Source organism: Vicugna pacos, chromosome 8, assembly GCF_048564905.1.
Source record: "Vicugna pacos chromosome 8, VicPac4, whole genome shotgun sequence".
NCBI lineage: Eukaryota > Metazoa > Chordata > Mammalia > Artiodactyla > Camelidae > Vicugna > Vicugna pacos.
The window spans coordinates 14,432,889-14,449,625 of NC_132994.1; the positions used below are offsets into that span (position 1 = coordinate 14,432,889).

Sequence of the window (16,737 nt, forward strand, 5' to 3'; positions counted from 1 at the left end):
TTACCACAAGATGGGGACCCCCTTGAAGGTAGAGAATAGGTCTGATTCAGATCTAAATAAGTCCCAATGACTTTCACAGGGCTTCCCACAATAGAGATGAATGAAAAATGAAAACTCGTAGCCAGAGGTTCACAGTCCTCTGTCGTCTATTTAATCATACATAGCACTGTTGGGCTGGGGGTGGCAGGGCAGAGAGGGGTGGGGTGTTGAAGCACTTAACTTATTATTTCTCCTGAGTTCCTATTAATCCCATAGCCCTAGTTCTCCTTTTCTCTTTAATTCTATTGCTATTTTGACTCCCAGATTTACTATATAACTCTTTTGAATGTGGCAGTTGCTATACAGAATGGAAATTTAGACGCATGACAGTGCAATGCACCAACAGGCAGCCCGTGGCACTGAAATTACCTAGCGGCACTTGAGGCCCCTGCTGGGGACACACTCTCACCCTGTCCACTGCATAGCCCTCTTCTGTTTCTCTCTTGCACAGCTTCTCCTCTGTCCCTTCTTCTGGTTCTACCCTGCTACACTCTTTTCTTCCCCATCCTCCTCTTTGCAATTCCCTGCTTGTGCTTAGAGTAGCCCATGAGCTAGAACTATTGCTGAGTGGGGCTGGGAAATGGCCCACAGAGCATTGCTGCTCTTCTTTCATTCGCCCAGAACAAAAATCTCTCATTGATTTTTAAGACTCTTATCTGCAACCCCCAAATCCTAAAACAGGGCTAGAGACGGCCACCACCGGTTAGTAGGAGTAGGCATGGAAGCTGAAATTTGTTTGCAAAATCTAGGGCATTTTGATTCTCTTGGCAGTAGAAAGTATTAACTTATTTAGGCCTTAGTAAGGAACTGTCCAAAAAAAGCTTTCATTTTTTGCCTTAACACGCCCCCACCCCTCACTTCCATCCTGACGGACTACAAGTGACTCTTCTGGATCACTGAGTTTAATGTGATGAAGAGATAGCATCCTGGCCCAGAAAGAAAAAGTGCTGTAATGCACTGGCAATGTCTCGCTAAAAAACCAAGAATAGAAAGTGGCAACATATATGCTGGATATTTTCTGCATTTGCCCTCCTCTCTTGTCTAGTAAATTACTATTCCAATATCCTCAATGTAATCATCAGGGCTTGCAAAATTTATTTAATTCACTCCAACAATTAACTGAACTTAAGTTCAAGTTAATTAATTACAATTGAATATGAGCCGGTTCTATGCTAGACACCAGACATGTAAAGATAACTAAACACAGTCCTTAATGCCAGGCCACAAATAGAGTCCAGCTTCTAACAACCACAGTATTCCATCTGTGCTTCAGTAAAACCAACCAGTAGGCAACATTATTCATGATCTTGCAGTTTAAAGGAATGGCTTGGCTTGCACAGAACCATTCTTTTAATTAAACCATGAAATCTTAAGCCTGGATTTCCAAAAGCCTAAACCAGTCACAAATATTTCAAAAGTTCTCCCTAAATATTGTTTCATTTGAAAGGGGCTTAGGGTCCATGATGTAAGTTCAAATGAAAGTGAGAATTTGTGCATTAGATTCACATAGTCCGTGATACTGGTGACAATCGCTGAAATCAGGACAAGCCCACAGAAAACAATAGACTAAAACAATATAGTTCTGCACAGGTATGAATACAGTTGACCTTTGAACAATTCAGGAAGGTTAACGGTGCCAACCACACACAAAGTCGAAAATCTGCCTATAACTTGTAAGCGGCTCTCCTACGCCTGGCTCCTCTGTATCCTGGGTTTGGCGTCCATGGATTTGACCAACCACAGACGGTGTAGTACTGTAGTATTTACCATAGAAAAAATATCTGCCTCTAAGTGGACCCACGCAGTTCAAACCCATGTTGTTCAAGGGTCAACTGTATACACCAGGCCTGGACTAACTTTCCATAATAATCAATCCAGGGTGAGGTGTGATAAACGTAGAAATTGTGACATTGACACAGCCATGATGGGAGTAACAACTAAGCACCACCTGTGGCAGAACTGGTCAACCTGAGACTGGGTGCAGTGGCAGGGCGAAGAGTACAGGTCAGAATGGACTCTACATACACTTTAGTCTTCAGAGTTAAATCATCTTCCGTGGTCAGGGTATCCTCCTCTCTGTGAATCATCCTGGCGGTTTCAAACCCAGAATCCTCCTCCCACACATTAGGCTGCTGCTCCTTTTTAGATCTCAAACCCTGCTTATGACAGTATAGCCTCTGACATCTAAATCAGCAAATTTGGGGTTTTGTCTATTTACTTGAGTTGAATTTGTAAGCTTCAGAAAAGTCTCCTAACTTAAGTTTTTAACTAGGTACATGCAGTATATTAAATAAATATATATATATATATATATATGTTAATCAGATACATCCTAATATGAAATTGGGAGATAGTGTGTTTTCCCCCAAAACAGCCAAAATGAATCCACGAACAGGCTTATTTTCAGCTGTTGCTCTGTACTTACAAGGTGAGACGGGAGTTCTTCAATCACCTCCCCACCCTCACCCACTTCATGAGAACAGAACAGATCCACAGGAGAAAGTATTTCTCAAGAGGCAGCCCGTAGACCACCTGCCCCGAAATCGACCGAGGAAACATTAATATGCAGGTTCATAGGCTCCAACCAGGAACGACTAAAGGCCCATAAATCTGCATTTTAACAAAATCACCAGTCGATTCATAAAGAAACTGAAGCGTAAGAACCCCTTCCATTCTAGGGTAACCGATCCATGGGAAATGGCTTCTCCCATCTAGTTCTTAAAGGCATCTATAATACAGCAGCAAAACTAGTCACATTGTGCAAAGTTCAGATCACTGGAAATTTACCCCAGGTTGGCATGAGGCCCCACCATCAGCCTGATGGGTCCAGAATCATCCTGTTCCCTGATACACTGGGGACACAGAGGCCGCGGATGTCTGCCTACTTTGATTCTACGACTATTTGCAGTCTGGGCATAGATCTCCAAACCTCAGCGGACCTCTGGCAGCAGGTCCCGCCCCTCCTAGGACTGGCCAAGCTGCTGTAGCTCCGTCCTAGCACCTCTGGCCACCTGCCTTGCTATTTATTGATGGATATTCCTGGCTCCGGAAAGGCAGTTGCCAAAGTGAGTCACCAAGGGCTTTTTGCAGCATCTCCGGCCGGTGCCACTCAAAGCTGAGCCCCCATAATTCCTCCTGCCCTCTTCAATCAATAGCAGGCACAACAAAACACAAACCAGGCAAGTTTAAATTTCAAACATGGCCACGGAAGGAAAGCACACAGTACCCTGATTCCCCAGGTCCTTTTTAAGAAAGACAAGCTCAGAGATAAATACAGAAAATCATTTTCTTGCTATTTTCCAATAGCTAACCTTTAACTTTGTTTAACTTCAATAATTGCCTGAGTTGAGACTCCTTTTAAAACCAGGTTCAAGTTAAAGACTAAGTTCCCTGTTTGATTTTATGCAAGATAGATTTCCTTTGCCGACACCTCAAAAAAGCAATCATTTTGATTCAGGCACACTTATTTCACATCACGCATTTTAACACCGATACAGAAGAGCCCCCGTGCTAATGCTGGTGTAGCATGGAAATACCTGAGTTTGTGCATTCCCAAAGTCTCTGTAAGCCTCTTGGTAGTCATGTTCTGCTGCTAGCAAACATACTTCCCTGGGCAGATCCAGAACAGGATTTTGTACAGAGATCTTAATTTGTACAGAATTGCACTTGAAAGATCTACAGCCAATGAAAGAATTTAAAAAGTTACTGACAAAAGTGACTAGAATTTAGTGGACAAGTGTCATTCTGCAGTGAAAGAAGTGAAAGATTCCGTTGGGTGAACTGAGAGTTTCCTTCCAGCTCTGAAACTGTGATTTGCCTAATATGGCAGAGGCTGTTGGCACCCTGCTTTCTCTGTCAGCAGTCAGGATCCCCAGACAGGCCCACAACGGCCCACGGCAAGCACCCGTGCCTCTCCACCTGCCTGATGGTCTTCTCTGGCCACAGGAGCACACAGCTTATGCATGGGTAAGAGGCAGGTGCTGGGGAGTTAGTTCACGCAAACAAGCTCTCGGCCAATAACACAGGAAGTTAGACACAGCCAGCTTCTCACCCTCAGACGGCTAAACCCTGAGAGGCACTTTACACTATCCCCCAGAAGCAGGTACCCTGCTGACACTTCCCCTCTCCCTGCCATCCTCACCCTCCTTTGCATTCAAATTCTTGTCTCAGGGTATAATTTCCGGCAGAGCCCATCCTAATGCCCAGGCCCCAAAGCTATGGCCAAAAGGGAGAATCAAGCCGGTTTTGTTTTGTTTTTGCTTTTGTTTTTTAAGACAAATATATTGGATCATATCATGGGAACACAGAGGAAGAAGTCAACAGTTCAGTCTCAAACAGTGTGAGGGGTATTCACCCAGCTCTTAACAAGTGCCAAGTTTTCAGAATCTTTATCTCAATTAATACTAGGGAGTTATTAAGAATTGAAGAACACATATCAGTCAGGCTCAAAACTAATTCAATAAGCAATTTTGAGGTAAAAGTGAAAAAAGCAGCCAAATTCCCTCAAAAGCAGCTTCGGGATCCTTGCTCTATGAGGGCAAAGCATCCCAACCCTTCAGGTGTCTTCAGAATTAGTGTTCGGGCTGAAGAAGCCTGATATCTCTATTTAGTTCACTGTATTTCAGCTTTGCCTTAACCAAGACACTTTTACAATGACATTTCATTCAGCTGGTGTTGGAGTAATCTTAGAAAACTTGCTTTAAAGCTTGAGTTTTTATGTTTTCTTTTTAATAGGTAGCATTTGATAACACTTTAGTCCAGAGACAATATTCAGTTTTTATTAAATAGGTTTTACAGGTTTTCAAAACAAAGGCTTATCTCTCTTCCATTGTTATATTGATGGATACGTAAAGACATGAAAAGAGGATTTTAAATTTGAGACTTCGCTCCACTGACTCTAAGGCCACTCAAAAGATTAATTCAGGATGAAAAATGTAGTAATACGGTGTATTGGTACAACTTTTTCCCCAAGGAAACATTTTAAGTATCTTAAAAATAGTCATCGCTGCAGCAACACAGACAGAAGAAAAACATATATATCTATGTTTTCCAGAGCAAATCAAGACACTAAGATTGCAAGTGAGCAAGTGAATTGCCTGAGACCATTCAGAGTCAAAGAAATGAAAACAGGCTGCAGGACCCTAATTCCAGATCATGTTGCCTAGATAAAAATTTGATTATTTAATCTCACTGCCAGACAGAGGTGGATTTACCCCCAGTCTAGGGAAGCTTCAACTTCAAGGCCCAACATGTGCATGCATCATTTCCAGAGCCCTGCGTAACTCTCTCATGTGGTGGTATGATTTTGTAAAATTTGCAAAAGTACAATCCTTCTTTTTTTTTCCCAAATGCAGGTTGTGTTTCTTTATGTTTTTTTTTTAAATTGAAGTATAGTCAGTTTACAACATTGTGTCAATTTCTGGTGTACAGCATAATGTTTCAGTCATACATATACATACCTATATTCCTTTTCATATTCTTTTTCATTAAAGGTTACTACAAGACACTGAATATAGTTCCCTGTGCTATACATTAGAAACTTTTAGAAACTTGTTTATCTATTTTATATATAGCAGTTAGCATCTGCAAATCTTGAACTCCCAATTTATCCCTTCCCACACTCTTCCCCACCAATAACCGTAAGTTTGTTTTCTATGCCTGTGAGTCTGTTTCTGTTTTGTAAATAAGTTGATTTGTGCCAAAAGGACAATTTTCTAACTGTAATTCATTAAGATCAATCTTCTAAAAAGTACCTCCCCAAATTTTATAAGCTTCAGATTCTACAAATTCAAAATTCTTTCTTCTGCTGAGTCTACATGAACATCAGCTATACCTCTCAGCTGAACACTTACCATACAACTCACAAACCCACCCAGAAGTTTTCTCTTCCCACAGAGACTTTTATTACAGCATTAGCTCAGGCCTCACAGCACTTCCCCAAATAATGACTTCACTAATCCTTGGACCTCCAGAAAATATTTTACAATTACTCTGAACCTTTGTGAGAAACTTAGGAAGCTTTAGTGCATCAGTGAGCAGTTAACATCTGTGGGTTCCTACTGAGATCTGAGGTTTAAATCAATTAGTGGTAACCAGGACTCTCTGCAATGGGCTTTCATAGAGAACAAGCATATGCTAATGTTTTAAATTAAAAATGTACTCTCCTGGAGAGAATGTCTGTCCACACAGCATTCTCCTTCTTTGGCCCATGTAATTCTTATTGCATTTTGCACTCCAAGAGTGATTATGGAACTCATGGAAACAGTGAATCCCCAAAGAAAATATTTCTTTATAAGAAACCATAACTCTTTGAATCCCATTATTTTGTGGACTTTTAATCATGCAGCTCTTTTATCTTTGTTTTTTATAAACCCTTGCTGCTCATTCTTCATTCTCTACTCCCAAATCCCAACCAAAGTACCAGATAAAAATAGATGAGCCCTAACTTAATAGCAGGGCACCCTGATGCTACCATGCTTCCAGGCTGAAGGGAAGACCTGGAGAGGAGCTGACAACTCACCCTAGTCTTCAACTCTTGATATTGTAACTAATGTTGTCAAGTGTGCCTGCACAGGTTTCATTAATAATAATCATGCTAATATTTATTGAGCTCAGATGATAAACCAGGCACTACACTAAGCACTTGTCATGCGTTGTCTCATTTGAGCAGCCCAATGACTCTAGAAGTAGGTAATCATTAACATCCCCATTATACAGATAAGGAAACGAAGCACAACAAGGTTAAGTTACTTGCCTAGAATTATATTTTGTTTGACCATCTTCTTTCTCACCTGAGGACTCAGTCCAAGCCTCTCTCACCATAGATTTAGACATGTGACTCATGCTGCCCAGTGAAAGAATCCCATCCTTCTGGCCATGATGATCAATTCAGGGATGGACATTGTATTAGTTTTCTATTACTATATGATAAGCTACCACACACTTAGATGCTTGAGGTAACACCAATTTATGAGCTCACAGTTCTGCAGGTCGAAAGTCCAAACAAAACACGTCTACATTCTCTGCTCAGAGTTACAAAGCTAAAATCAAGGTGTTGGCCACCTGAATTCTCATCTAGAGGCTCTTTGGGGGAAATTTACTTCTAGAATCATTCTTCTTAGCAGAATTTAATTCCTTGTTTTTGTAGGACTGAGTTCTCCACTCCTTGCTGGCTAATAGACACTGGCCACTCTCAGATCCTGGAGGCTCTCTGCAATCCTTGCCACACAAAACTCATCATCTTCAAATTGGCACTGATGTGTAGAATATTTTCATACTTCAAATCTTTGATATCACCATCTCTGACCACTACACCCAGATTTAAAGGGGTCTTGTGGTTATATCAGGCCCATCCAGACATCCTCCCTAACCTAAGATCACTGATTTGGGGCCTTAGTTATGTCTGTAAAATCCCTCAACACCTAGATAAGTGCATGGTATAATAACTGGGAACAGGTACTATATACATCAGGGCCTGGGAATTTTCAGATCCATCTTGGAATTTTGATATATAAGCCAAGCTAGGCCAGTCAGAATCCTCTAAACATGGGAGCATTCTCTCCACTCTGGGTTCACGAACTGTATACACAGCATACTCCTAGAGCTGTACAATGGAGAGAATGCCTGCAAATGAAGCTAAAATTGTGGGAAGAAAAACTGAGAGGGAAGGAGAGGTTGCTGGTAATATTAATTGAATATCTGGACACAGATATCTGCTAGCTTAAGTTGGCATCTGTTATTTGCAAACAAACAGTTCTAACCAACACAGCTAAATCTTTCTCACTCCAAAGCCCAAGCTCTTAACTATGGAATTTTTCTCTGTGTTAATGGAGGCACAATACAAAAAGATCTAAATTGTGACACCAATAATATAAAGTGTGTTTGCGTATCTGTGTAGGTGTGTAGGGGAGCAGTAAAAGTGTTGAGTCTTTGTATGTGATTGAGGTTATGTTATTATCAGCTTAAAGCAGACTGTTAAAACTAGAGGATGTTTTATGGAAGCCTGATAGTAACCACACATAAAGTACCTACAGAAGACACACAAAAGCAAAAGAAAAAAGGAATCAAAGCGTATCACTACAAAACATCAATGAAACACGCAGGAAGATAGCAAGAGAGGAAAAGAAGAACAAAAGAACTACCAGACAGACAGAAATTGCAGTAGAATTCCTTCCCTCTCAGTATTTACTTTAGACATAAATGGATTAAACGCCCCAGTCAAAAAACACAGAGTGGCTGAATGGATAAAAGTACAACACTCAACGATATGCTTTCTACAAGAGACCCACTTTAGATTTAAGGACACACGTGGCCTGAAAATGATGAAATGGAAAAGGATATTTCATGCAAACAGTAAACAAAAGAGGGAGAAGTAGTTATACTTATGTCAGACAAAATAGACTTAAAATTAAAGATGGACCCAAGAGACAAAGAAGGACATTATATTATGCCAAAAGGATTCATTTGTCAGGAAGACATAACAATTATATATACACCCAACATCAGAACACCTAAATATATAAAGCAAACATTGACAGAACTGAAGGGGAAAACAGTGATACAATAATAGTAGGAGACTTCAGTACGCCACTATCAACAATGAAGAAAACATTCAGACAGAAAATCAATAAGGAAACAGCAGTCTTGAACAACACTACAGACCAAATGACCCAACAGACATACACAGAACATTTCACCTAATAGTAGCAGAACACACATTCTTCTCAAGCACACACAGAACATTATTCAGGATAGATCACATGTTAGACACCTAACAAGTCTTACCAAATTTAAGAACACTGAAATCATATCAAGTATCTTCTCTGACCACAGTGGTATGAAATTAGAAATCAATAACAGGAGGATAATTAGAAAATTCAAAGACATGTGGAAATTAAACAGCACACTCCTGGCAAAACAATGGGTCACAGAAGTCAAAAAGGAAATCAGAAAGTGTCTTGAGACAAATGAAAACAAATATACAACATCTCAAGCCTTATGGGATGAGACAAAAATAGTCCAAAGAGGGAGGTTTATAGCAATAAATGTACACATTGAAAAAGATGTATCTCAAAAACACCCCCAACTTCAAACCTTATGCAAGTAGAAGAATAGAATAAACTAAGCCCAAAGTTAGCAGAAGGAAGGAAATAAGAAAAATTAGAGCAGAAATAAACACAATGGAGACTAGAAAAACAATAGAAAAATCAATAAAACTAAGAGCTAGATTAAAAAACAAATAATGTTAACAACCACTTAGCTAGAATAAGAAAAAAAGAAGACACAAATAAATGAAATCAAAAGTGAGTAAGACCCTTTCCTCAGCTGTTGCCTAGGTGCTCGGTCCTTCTGAGGAGGCTAAGGCCATGTTGGGGTGAGGCCCTCACTCATCTGGCAACTAACACTGTGCCCGGCAGCACCCACCTGGAACTCTCCCAAGCCATGGCCTCGGTCTCCGAGCTCACCTGCATCTACTCGGCCCTGATCCTGCACGACGATGAGGTGACGGTCACAGAGGATAAGATCAATGCCCTCATTAAAGCAGCTGGTGTAAATGTTGAACTTTTCTGGCCAGGTTTGTTTACAAAGGCTCTGGCCAACATCAACATTGGGAGCCTTCTCTGCAATGCAGGGGCTGGTGGACCTGCCCCAGTAGCTGGTACTGCACCAGCAGGAGGTCATGACCCCTCTCCCACTGCTGCCCCAGCTGAGGAGAAGAAAGTGGAAGCAAAGAAAGAAGAATCTGAGGAGTCTGATGATGACATGGGCTTTGCTCTTTTTGACTAAACCTCTTTATTAACACATTCAATAAAAAGCTGAGCTCTTAACTGCTGTTGATCTTGCTAATAAAAAAAAAGTGAATAAGGAGACATTATAACTGATGCCAGAAAAATATAAAGGATCATAAAAATTAGTATGAGTAATCATATGCCAACAAACTGGATAACGTAGAAGAAATAGATAAATTCCTAGACACATACAATTTACCAAGACTAAATCATGATGAAATAGAAAATCTAACTAGAACAATTATGAGTAAGGAGATTGAATCAATAACCAAATCCTCCTAAAAAAGAAAACCTCAAGACTAAATGGATTCATGGATGAATTCCACCAAACATTTAAAGAAAAATTAACACCAATCCTTCTCAAATTCTTTCAAAAACTTGAAGAGGAGGGCATACTTCCAAACTCATTTTATGAGGCCAGCACTATCCAAATATTAAAGCCAGATAAAAATACTACAAGAAAAAAAATTATAGGCCTGATGAACATACATGCAAAATTCTCAATAAATGTTGCTAATTCAAGTTCAGCAACATATTAAAAGGATCATAAACCATGATCAAGCAGAACTTATGCCTGGGATGCAAGGATGGTCCAACATCTGCAAATCAATCAATCTGAAACACTACATTAACAGAATGAATGATAGAAATCATATTATCATTTCAGTAGATGCAGAAAGAGCTTGTGACAAAATTCAATATTCATTCATGATCAAAACTCTTAACAAATTAGGAACAGAAAAAAGTATACCTCAATATAGTAAAGATCATATATGACCTGGCCCACAGCTAACATCATGCTCAACAGTAAAAACATGAAAGCTCTTTAAGATCAGGAACAAGACAAGGTTGCCCACTTTTCCCATTCTATTCAACATAGTCTTAGCCAGAGCATTTAGACAAGAAAAAGAAATAAAAGGCATTCAAAGTGGAAAGGAAGAAGTAAAATTATCCCTGTTCACAGACGATATGATTTTATATGTAGAAAATTGTGAAGTTCCCACACACAAAAAGTTGTTAGAACTAATAAATGAATTCAGTAAAGTTGTAGGACACAAAAATCAACATACAGAAATCAGTTGTTTTTCTATACACTAACAACAAACTATCTGAAAAGCAAATTAAGAAGACAATCCCCTTTACAATCACATAAAAAAAAGAATAAAATACTTAGAAATATACTTAACAAAGGATGTGAAAGACTTGTACACTGAAAACTACAAAACATTGATGAAAAAAATTGAAAACACAAATCAGTGGGAAGACTTCTGTTTTCATATGTTGGAAGAACAGAGACTGTTTAAAATTCTGCCCAAAGCAATCTACACACCAATGCTGTCCACATGAATGTCAAAGGCACTTTTTTACAGAAATTTAAAAAAATTTAAATCTCATTTGGAACCACAAAAGCTTCAGAGTAGCTAAAGGGATCTTGAGAAAGAAGAACAAAGCTGGAGGCAACACACTTTCTGATTTTAAAATATATTACAAAGCTACAGTACTTAAAACTGTATAGCATAAAAACAGACATAAAGGCCAATGGAGTAGAACAGAGAGCCCAGAAATAAGCCCAAGCATAAATGGTCAACTGATATTGATATAGTGCCAAAAATACACAAGAGGGGAAGAATAATCTCTTCAACAAATGGTGTTGGGAAAACTGAAGATCTACATGCAAAAGAATGAAATTGGATACTTATCTTACACCATACACAGAAATCAACTCCAAATGGATTAAAGATTTAAATATAAGACCTGAAACTATACGACATATAGAAGACAACACCTTGACATTGGTCTTTGCAGTGATTTCTCGGGTCTGACACCAAAACCACAGGCAACAAAAACAAAAACAGATAAGTGAAACTACATCAAACTAAAAAGCTTCTTCATGGAAAAAAAAAAAAAGAGTGAAAAGTTAGTCTCCAGAATGGTAGAAATATTTGGAAACCTTACATCTGATAAGGGGTTAATATCCAAAATGTATAAGAAACTCCTGCAACTCAATAGCAAAAAACAAAAACAAACAAATTTAAAAAACCCTCATTTAAAACTGGGTAGAGGACCTGAATAGACATTTCTTCAAAGAAGGTGTACAAATGGCCAACAGGTAAATAAAAAGGTGTTCAACATCACTAATTATCAGAAAATGCAAATGAAAACCACAGTGGAATATCACCTCACACCAGTTAGGATGGTTATTATAAAAAGATAAGAGATAACAACATCCTGTTGTTAAGAGTGTGGAGAAATTGGAACCCCTGTGAACTGCTGGTGGGAATGTAAAATAGTGCAGCTGCTATGGCAAATAGTATGGAGGGGCTTCGAAAAATTAAAAATAGAACTACTATATGATCCAGCAATCTCACTTCTGTGTATATGTTCAAGAGATTGAAATCAGCATCTCAAAGAGATATCTGCACTCCCATGTTCATTGTAGCATTATTCACAGTAGCCAAAATATGAAACAACCCAAATGTTCATTAACAGGTGAATGGATAAAGAAAATGTGTATACAGTCAAAGAAATATTACTCAGCCTTTAAAAAGAAGGAAATGTTTCTGTATGCAACAACGTAGATGAACCCAGAGAAAACCACTAAAATTAAATACAAAATTGAGACCAGACTTAATTCCTCAAGCAGACAAAACCATTTAAGCCATTTAAATCAAAGTTAATTTAGCTTATTCTGCAAAAAAAGTGCAACTTAACTTGGGCCACTTTTTGTAAATGCTTCTGATAATCAGAAAAGAAACTTAAGTCATCTTCCTAAAATGGTATAAGATACTCACTTTCAACCAGTCCCTTGCTGCCTGGAAACCTCCACTGCAATAATTAATCATTGTAAAGGTTAAACAACTTCCTCATTTTCACTTTCTAAGCCATCCTGTAACATCTTGCCCCTGAACTTCATATTAGTCTTTGAATTTGAAAGCTCCCAGTTTGTGAACTGTTCTTATATGCGAAACGAACTCTTACTAAATACTTTTTATTGATTTGGTGGTTTTAATTTTGCTATTTCTGGATTTTTGACAACATTATGTTAAGTGAAGTAAACCAATCACAGAAAGACAAGTACTGCATGATTCCACTTATCTCACATAAATGATACCTTAAACAGTCAAAATATTAGAGGCAGAAGACAGATTGGTTGCCAGAGGCTGGGGTAGGGGAAGATGGAGAGCTACTGTTCAATGGCATGAAGTTTCAGTTATGCAACATGAATACATTCTAGAGATATCCTGTAAAACAATGCCCATGGTTAACAATACTGTGTTGTACACTTAAAATTTGTTGAGGGTTTATCGCATGTTCCTACCACACACACACAAAAAGACACACACACACACAAAACTTACATTGTTGATGGATATGTCTGTTACCTTAATTGTGGTGTTGGTTCCATAGGTGTATGCATATGTCCAAACCTATCAAATAAGTACAAGCAGGGTTTTTTTTAATACAGCAATTATACCTCAATAAAGGTGTTTTTTAAAAAGGTCCCAATGAAGGGAGTATGTTTCCCCACTGACTTCCATAATAAATCCAAAGGTACATTTATGAATATGGATTGATGAAGGCTTATTCCTCTTGAATGGAGTGTCTTACCCTCAGAGATTCTGATTTAATTGCTCTGCAGCATTGTCCAAGCATCAGGATTTTTTAAAACTCCCCAGATGATTTCAAAATGCAACCATGGTTGAGATTATCTGATATACATCAGTACTTCTCCAACATGAATAAATAGACACATAGCCTGAGGAATCTTGTTAAAATGCAGATTCTGATTTAGGATGTCTACAATGGGGCCGGAGAGTCTACATTTATAAAAAGCTTCAGAGGATGCGAAGGCTGCTCGTCCGTGACTTATTCCTGGAGCAGCAAGTCTCTAGTAGTTGGCAATCTATAACCAAAAGGGCAATTTGGATACAAGAAAAGTGGCTCCTGTAGAAAACATAAACAGTGCTTCTTTAGCCTTGGCTAGTGCAGGGTCTCTGCAGGGAAATCCATGAATGGGGCTCCATCTTTCATGTTCTTTTTCCATAAACTTATCAAGCAACCACAACGTTATTGATCTATTGTAGTGATCTAAGCTGATCATTGTTGGGATAGGAAGAGAACAGCTTCCCTTTATGAGCAGAGATACTCTGGAGTGGGAAAGAAGCATTCATCTTCTTTGTGCATTGCATCTGCAAGTGACAAGCTGTAAACAACAGGGGAATTCATTTGGCACATCCTCCCTGAAGCCATTTGTCAAGTGTCATAATTCTATGGGAAAAAAAAAGGCTTTGGGAAAGTATAATGAATGTATTCCTTACTATTGAATTTCTATTTTGCTGCTATCTCCATAGAGTCTCAGCTTCTATCTGTATGGTAACATTATTTTGGTGTTAATATCATTAAGCTTTTTGGAGAATTCTCATTTGATATACAAACAGAAGGTATTTTTGTAAAATAAAACACATATAACATTTCAGGATTTTCATTCTCCATCATGTTTGTTCCTAGAAATAACCAGAAGAGACATACTTCTCGTAGTTATACTGGTTTTACGGTTGCTTTATGGCTATTTTTAACATCATAGAAGTATAAGTGCTGGTTTTAATTTTCATATTAGCAAACAGAAGATGTGCAAATGAAAGGATTAAATTTGATCTCAGGAGGTTTCTTCTAGTCCAGTGGTTCCCAAATGTTTTTGTCGGGAGATCCCTTTTCCAACCTTAAAAATTGTTGAGGATACAAATTGCTTTTGTTTTTGTTGGTTATTTTTATTAATGTTTACTCTTTTAGAAATTAAAACTAAGAAATTTTATATATTCACTTAAATATTTAGAAAAAACAATAGTACACCCATTACAAATCACCATAAATAATATATTAGGGGAATAAATTTTCCAAAATAAGAAAAATTTAGCAAACAGAGTATCATTGTTTTCTTACATTTTAATAAATCTCTTCTGAGTCTGTATTCCTGGTATTCACTATCAGGCAATTGTGAATATCCTTCTTTGATAGTACACCAAAACTCAATAAGTGGTCACTTCTGAAAGGTTAACTGCACTATGGAATCAGAAACCTTATCAATAAACTTTCACTCTGTGTTACATTAAAATCTATTGATCTAGCTTGCTCTTTGAATGGATCTTTTGCCCACACATGATTTTTTAATATTTGGAGCATATTGATTCGCTGAGTTATGGGGATCTTCCAAATGTTAACATGTTTCATTATACAATATCAAAAAACCCATCAATTAATATCACCACCAATCTCATCAGAAAAGTTTTTACATATTGGAAAGCTATCAAGCTCATGGTGGCAGATAACATGTTTTTCAAAATTCAAATTTCCACTTGAAAGCTCAAGTTCTACCATTGGCAACAAATGACATCAGTTTGTTGAAGTGACAGGACCAATTCATTCATTTCTTTTTAAGTGTCAGCTAAATATTCATGCCTCAACACCAATTGTTTGTTAAATCATTTTTTCAAGTGAAAAGGAAACGTTTCCTTGTGTTCCAGGAAAAACATGGCTAGTTCACCTACAAATCAAACGACTCTACAAGTCCTTTTCTTCAAAATAACTGTCCTAATTTACATGCAGTAGAAGTGTTTGTGCAGAGTTCCCATTTATCCACAGAGATTATTAAAAATATGTGTGCTTAACAGTCAAGATTTAATGATGTTAATAATTTTTACTACCCCAGTGACGACATTATTAAGTAAAACTGACTTTTGTTTGTTTTTTGTTGTTTTACTGCAAGTGTGTGATGGTGAAGAATACAATGGCCACTATTACCATTTGGAGCCACTCCCTTGATTTGGGTCAAGGCACCAGCGATTTTACCCACCACTGATTTTGCACCATCATTATTTGACCACAGGAAGTGTTCATTTATTTCTTGAAACTACCACTATCTTCTGCAACAGTGTTCCATGGAACACATTTGGAAAAAGCTGTATTAAATACTCCCTTTAGTCCTTTCCTACTTCTAAATCTATGAAAGAATTTATGGTTCCATAAATCTACCATATTATCTCTTTGAATTGACATAAATTTAAGGGGTGGAGACATTTTTACCAATTTTCATTAGTATTCCATGTTCTTTCCTATAATTCACAAATCAAGTTTTGACTTATGTCTCTAATATCTAATGCAGCACCTGGAATAAGAGTACATGTTTTGAAAATGTTTATCTATTTGTACTTTACTATTTTTAAAAGAGGATGTAAGGCATTTTACCAACACACACAATATGATAAATGCATTTAAAAAATCTGATCAAGCAAAACTGTGCAACATGAACAATTTACAGGAAGAGAGTCAAAAATTTGACTTAGAACTTCCTCACAGTCAAAACATTTAAATCTCATTCAGTTAGAAAAGCCACATTATGAACTTAGGTTTTAAAAAGAATTGGGCAGAAGAGAAGTCAAGGTCATACAAAGTGGCCCCCATTCACATCCAGAGGTAGGTTGAGGCAGTTTAATAAATATTAGATACAGATTTTTGTTTCAGTTGATGGCTGGTAAAATATTACTTCTCTGTAATTTTATTATTTCACTCATTTTATTCTTGTTCACTAATTTTAATAAAATCTACTCTTTTTTAAAAAATAAAATCTACTTAGGATTAGAAATGTGAGGAGCCAAATTGTCCAATAAGTGTCCAAGGGAATGATGCTGTCTCATTTACTGACCAAGGTTAAATTCCTCAATTTTTTTACTATGAAAACTCCAGAATCATAATAGCAACACATGTCGATCATTCTAGAAGGATTAAATGTAAGTAAATCTAAATGTATTTGTTACTCTATTAATTTATTTATTCACGAAATATTTATTGAGTATCTTCTATGTACAAAATCACTGGGTGTGAGGTATAAGCGCCTACATAAGACCTTCATGTT

The 16,737-nt window shown here is 37.7% G+C and overlaps 2 protein-coding genes across 4 annotated transcripts in view; one reads left to right on the forward strand and one right to left on the reverse strand.

Moving 5' to 3' along the window:
* Positions 1 to 16,737, reverse strand: part of UBE3D (ubiquitin protein ligase E3D) — a 605,228-nt gene that overhangs the window by 394,141 nt on the left and 194,350 nt on the right. The gene's annotated exons all lie outside the window — the stretch shown is intronic.
* On the forward strand, positions 9,360 to 9,866 carry LOC102532831 (large ribosomal subunit protein P1-like). Of its 2 annotated transcripts, XM_072966284.1 has the most exons (2): positions 9,481 to 9,551; positions 9,627 to 9,866. In XM_072966284.1, the coding sequence occupies exons 1-2, from the start codon at positions 9,481 to 9,483 to the stop codon at positions 9,823 to 9,825; spliced, it is 270 nt and encodes an 89-aa protein (XP_072822385.1). In that variant the 3' UTR covers positions 9,826 to 9,866. The 2 variants fall into 2 exon arrangements, with proteins under 2 accessions (XP_072822384.1, XP_072822385.1); XM_072966283.1 differs by having other exon boundaries at positions 9,360 to 9,866.

Bases quoted from the DNA above. Each gene is read 5' to 3' on its own strand.
- LOC102532831 (XM_072966283.1), top strand. From the start codon at position 9,481: ATGGCCTCGGTCTCCGAGCTCACCTGCATCTACTCGGCCCTGATCCTG.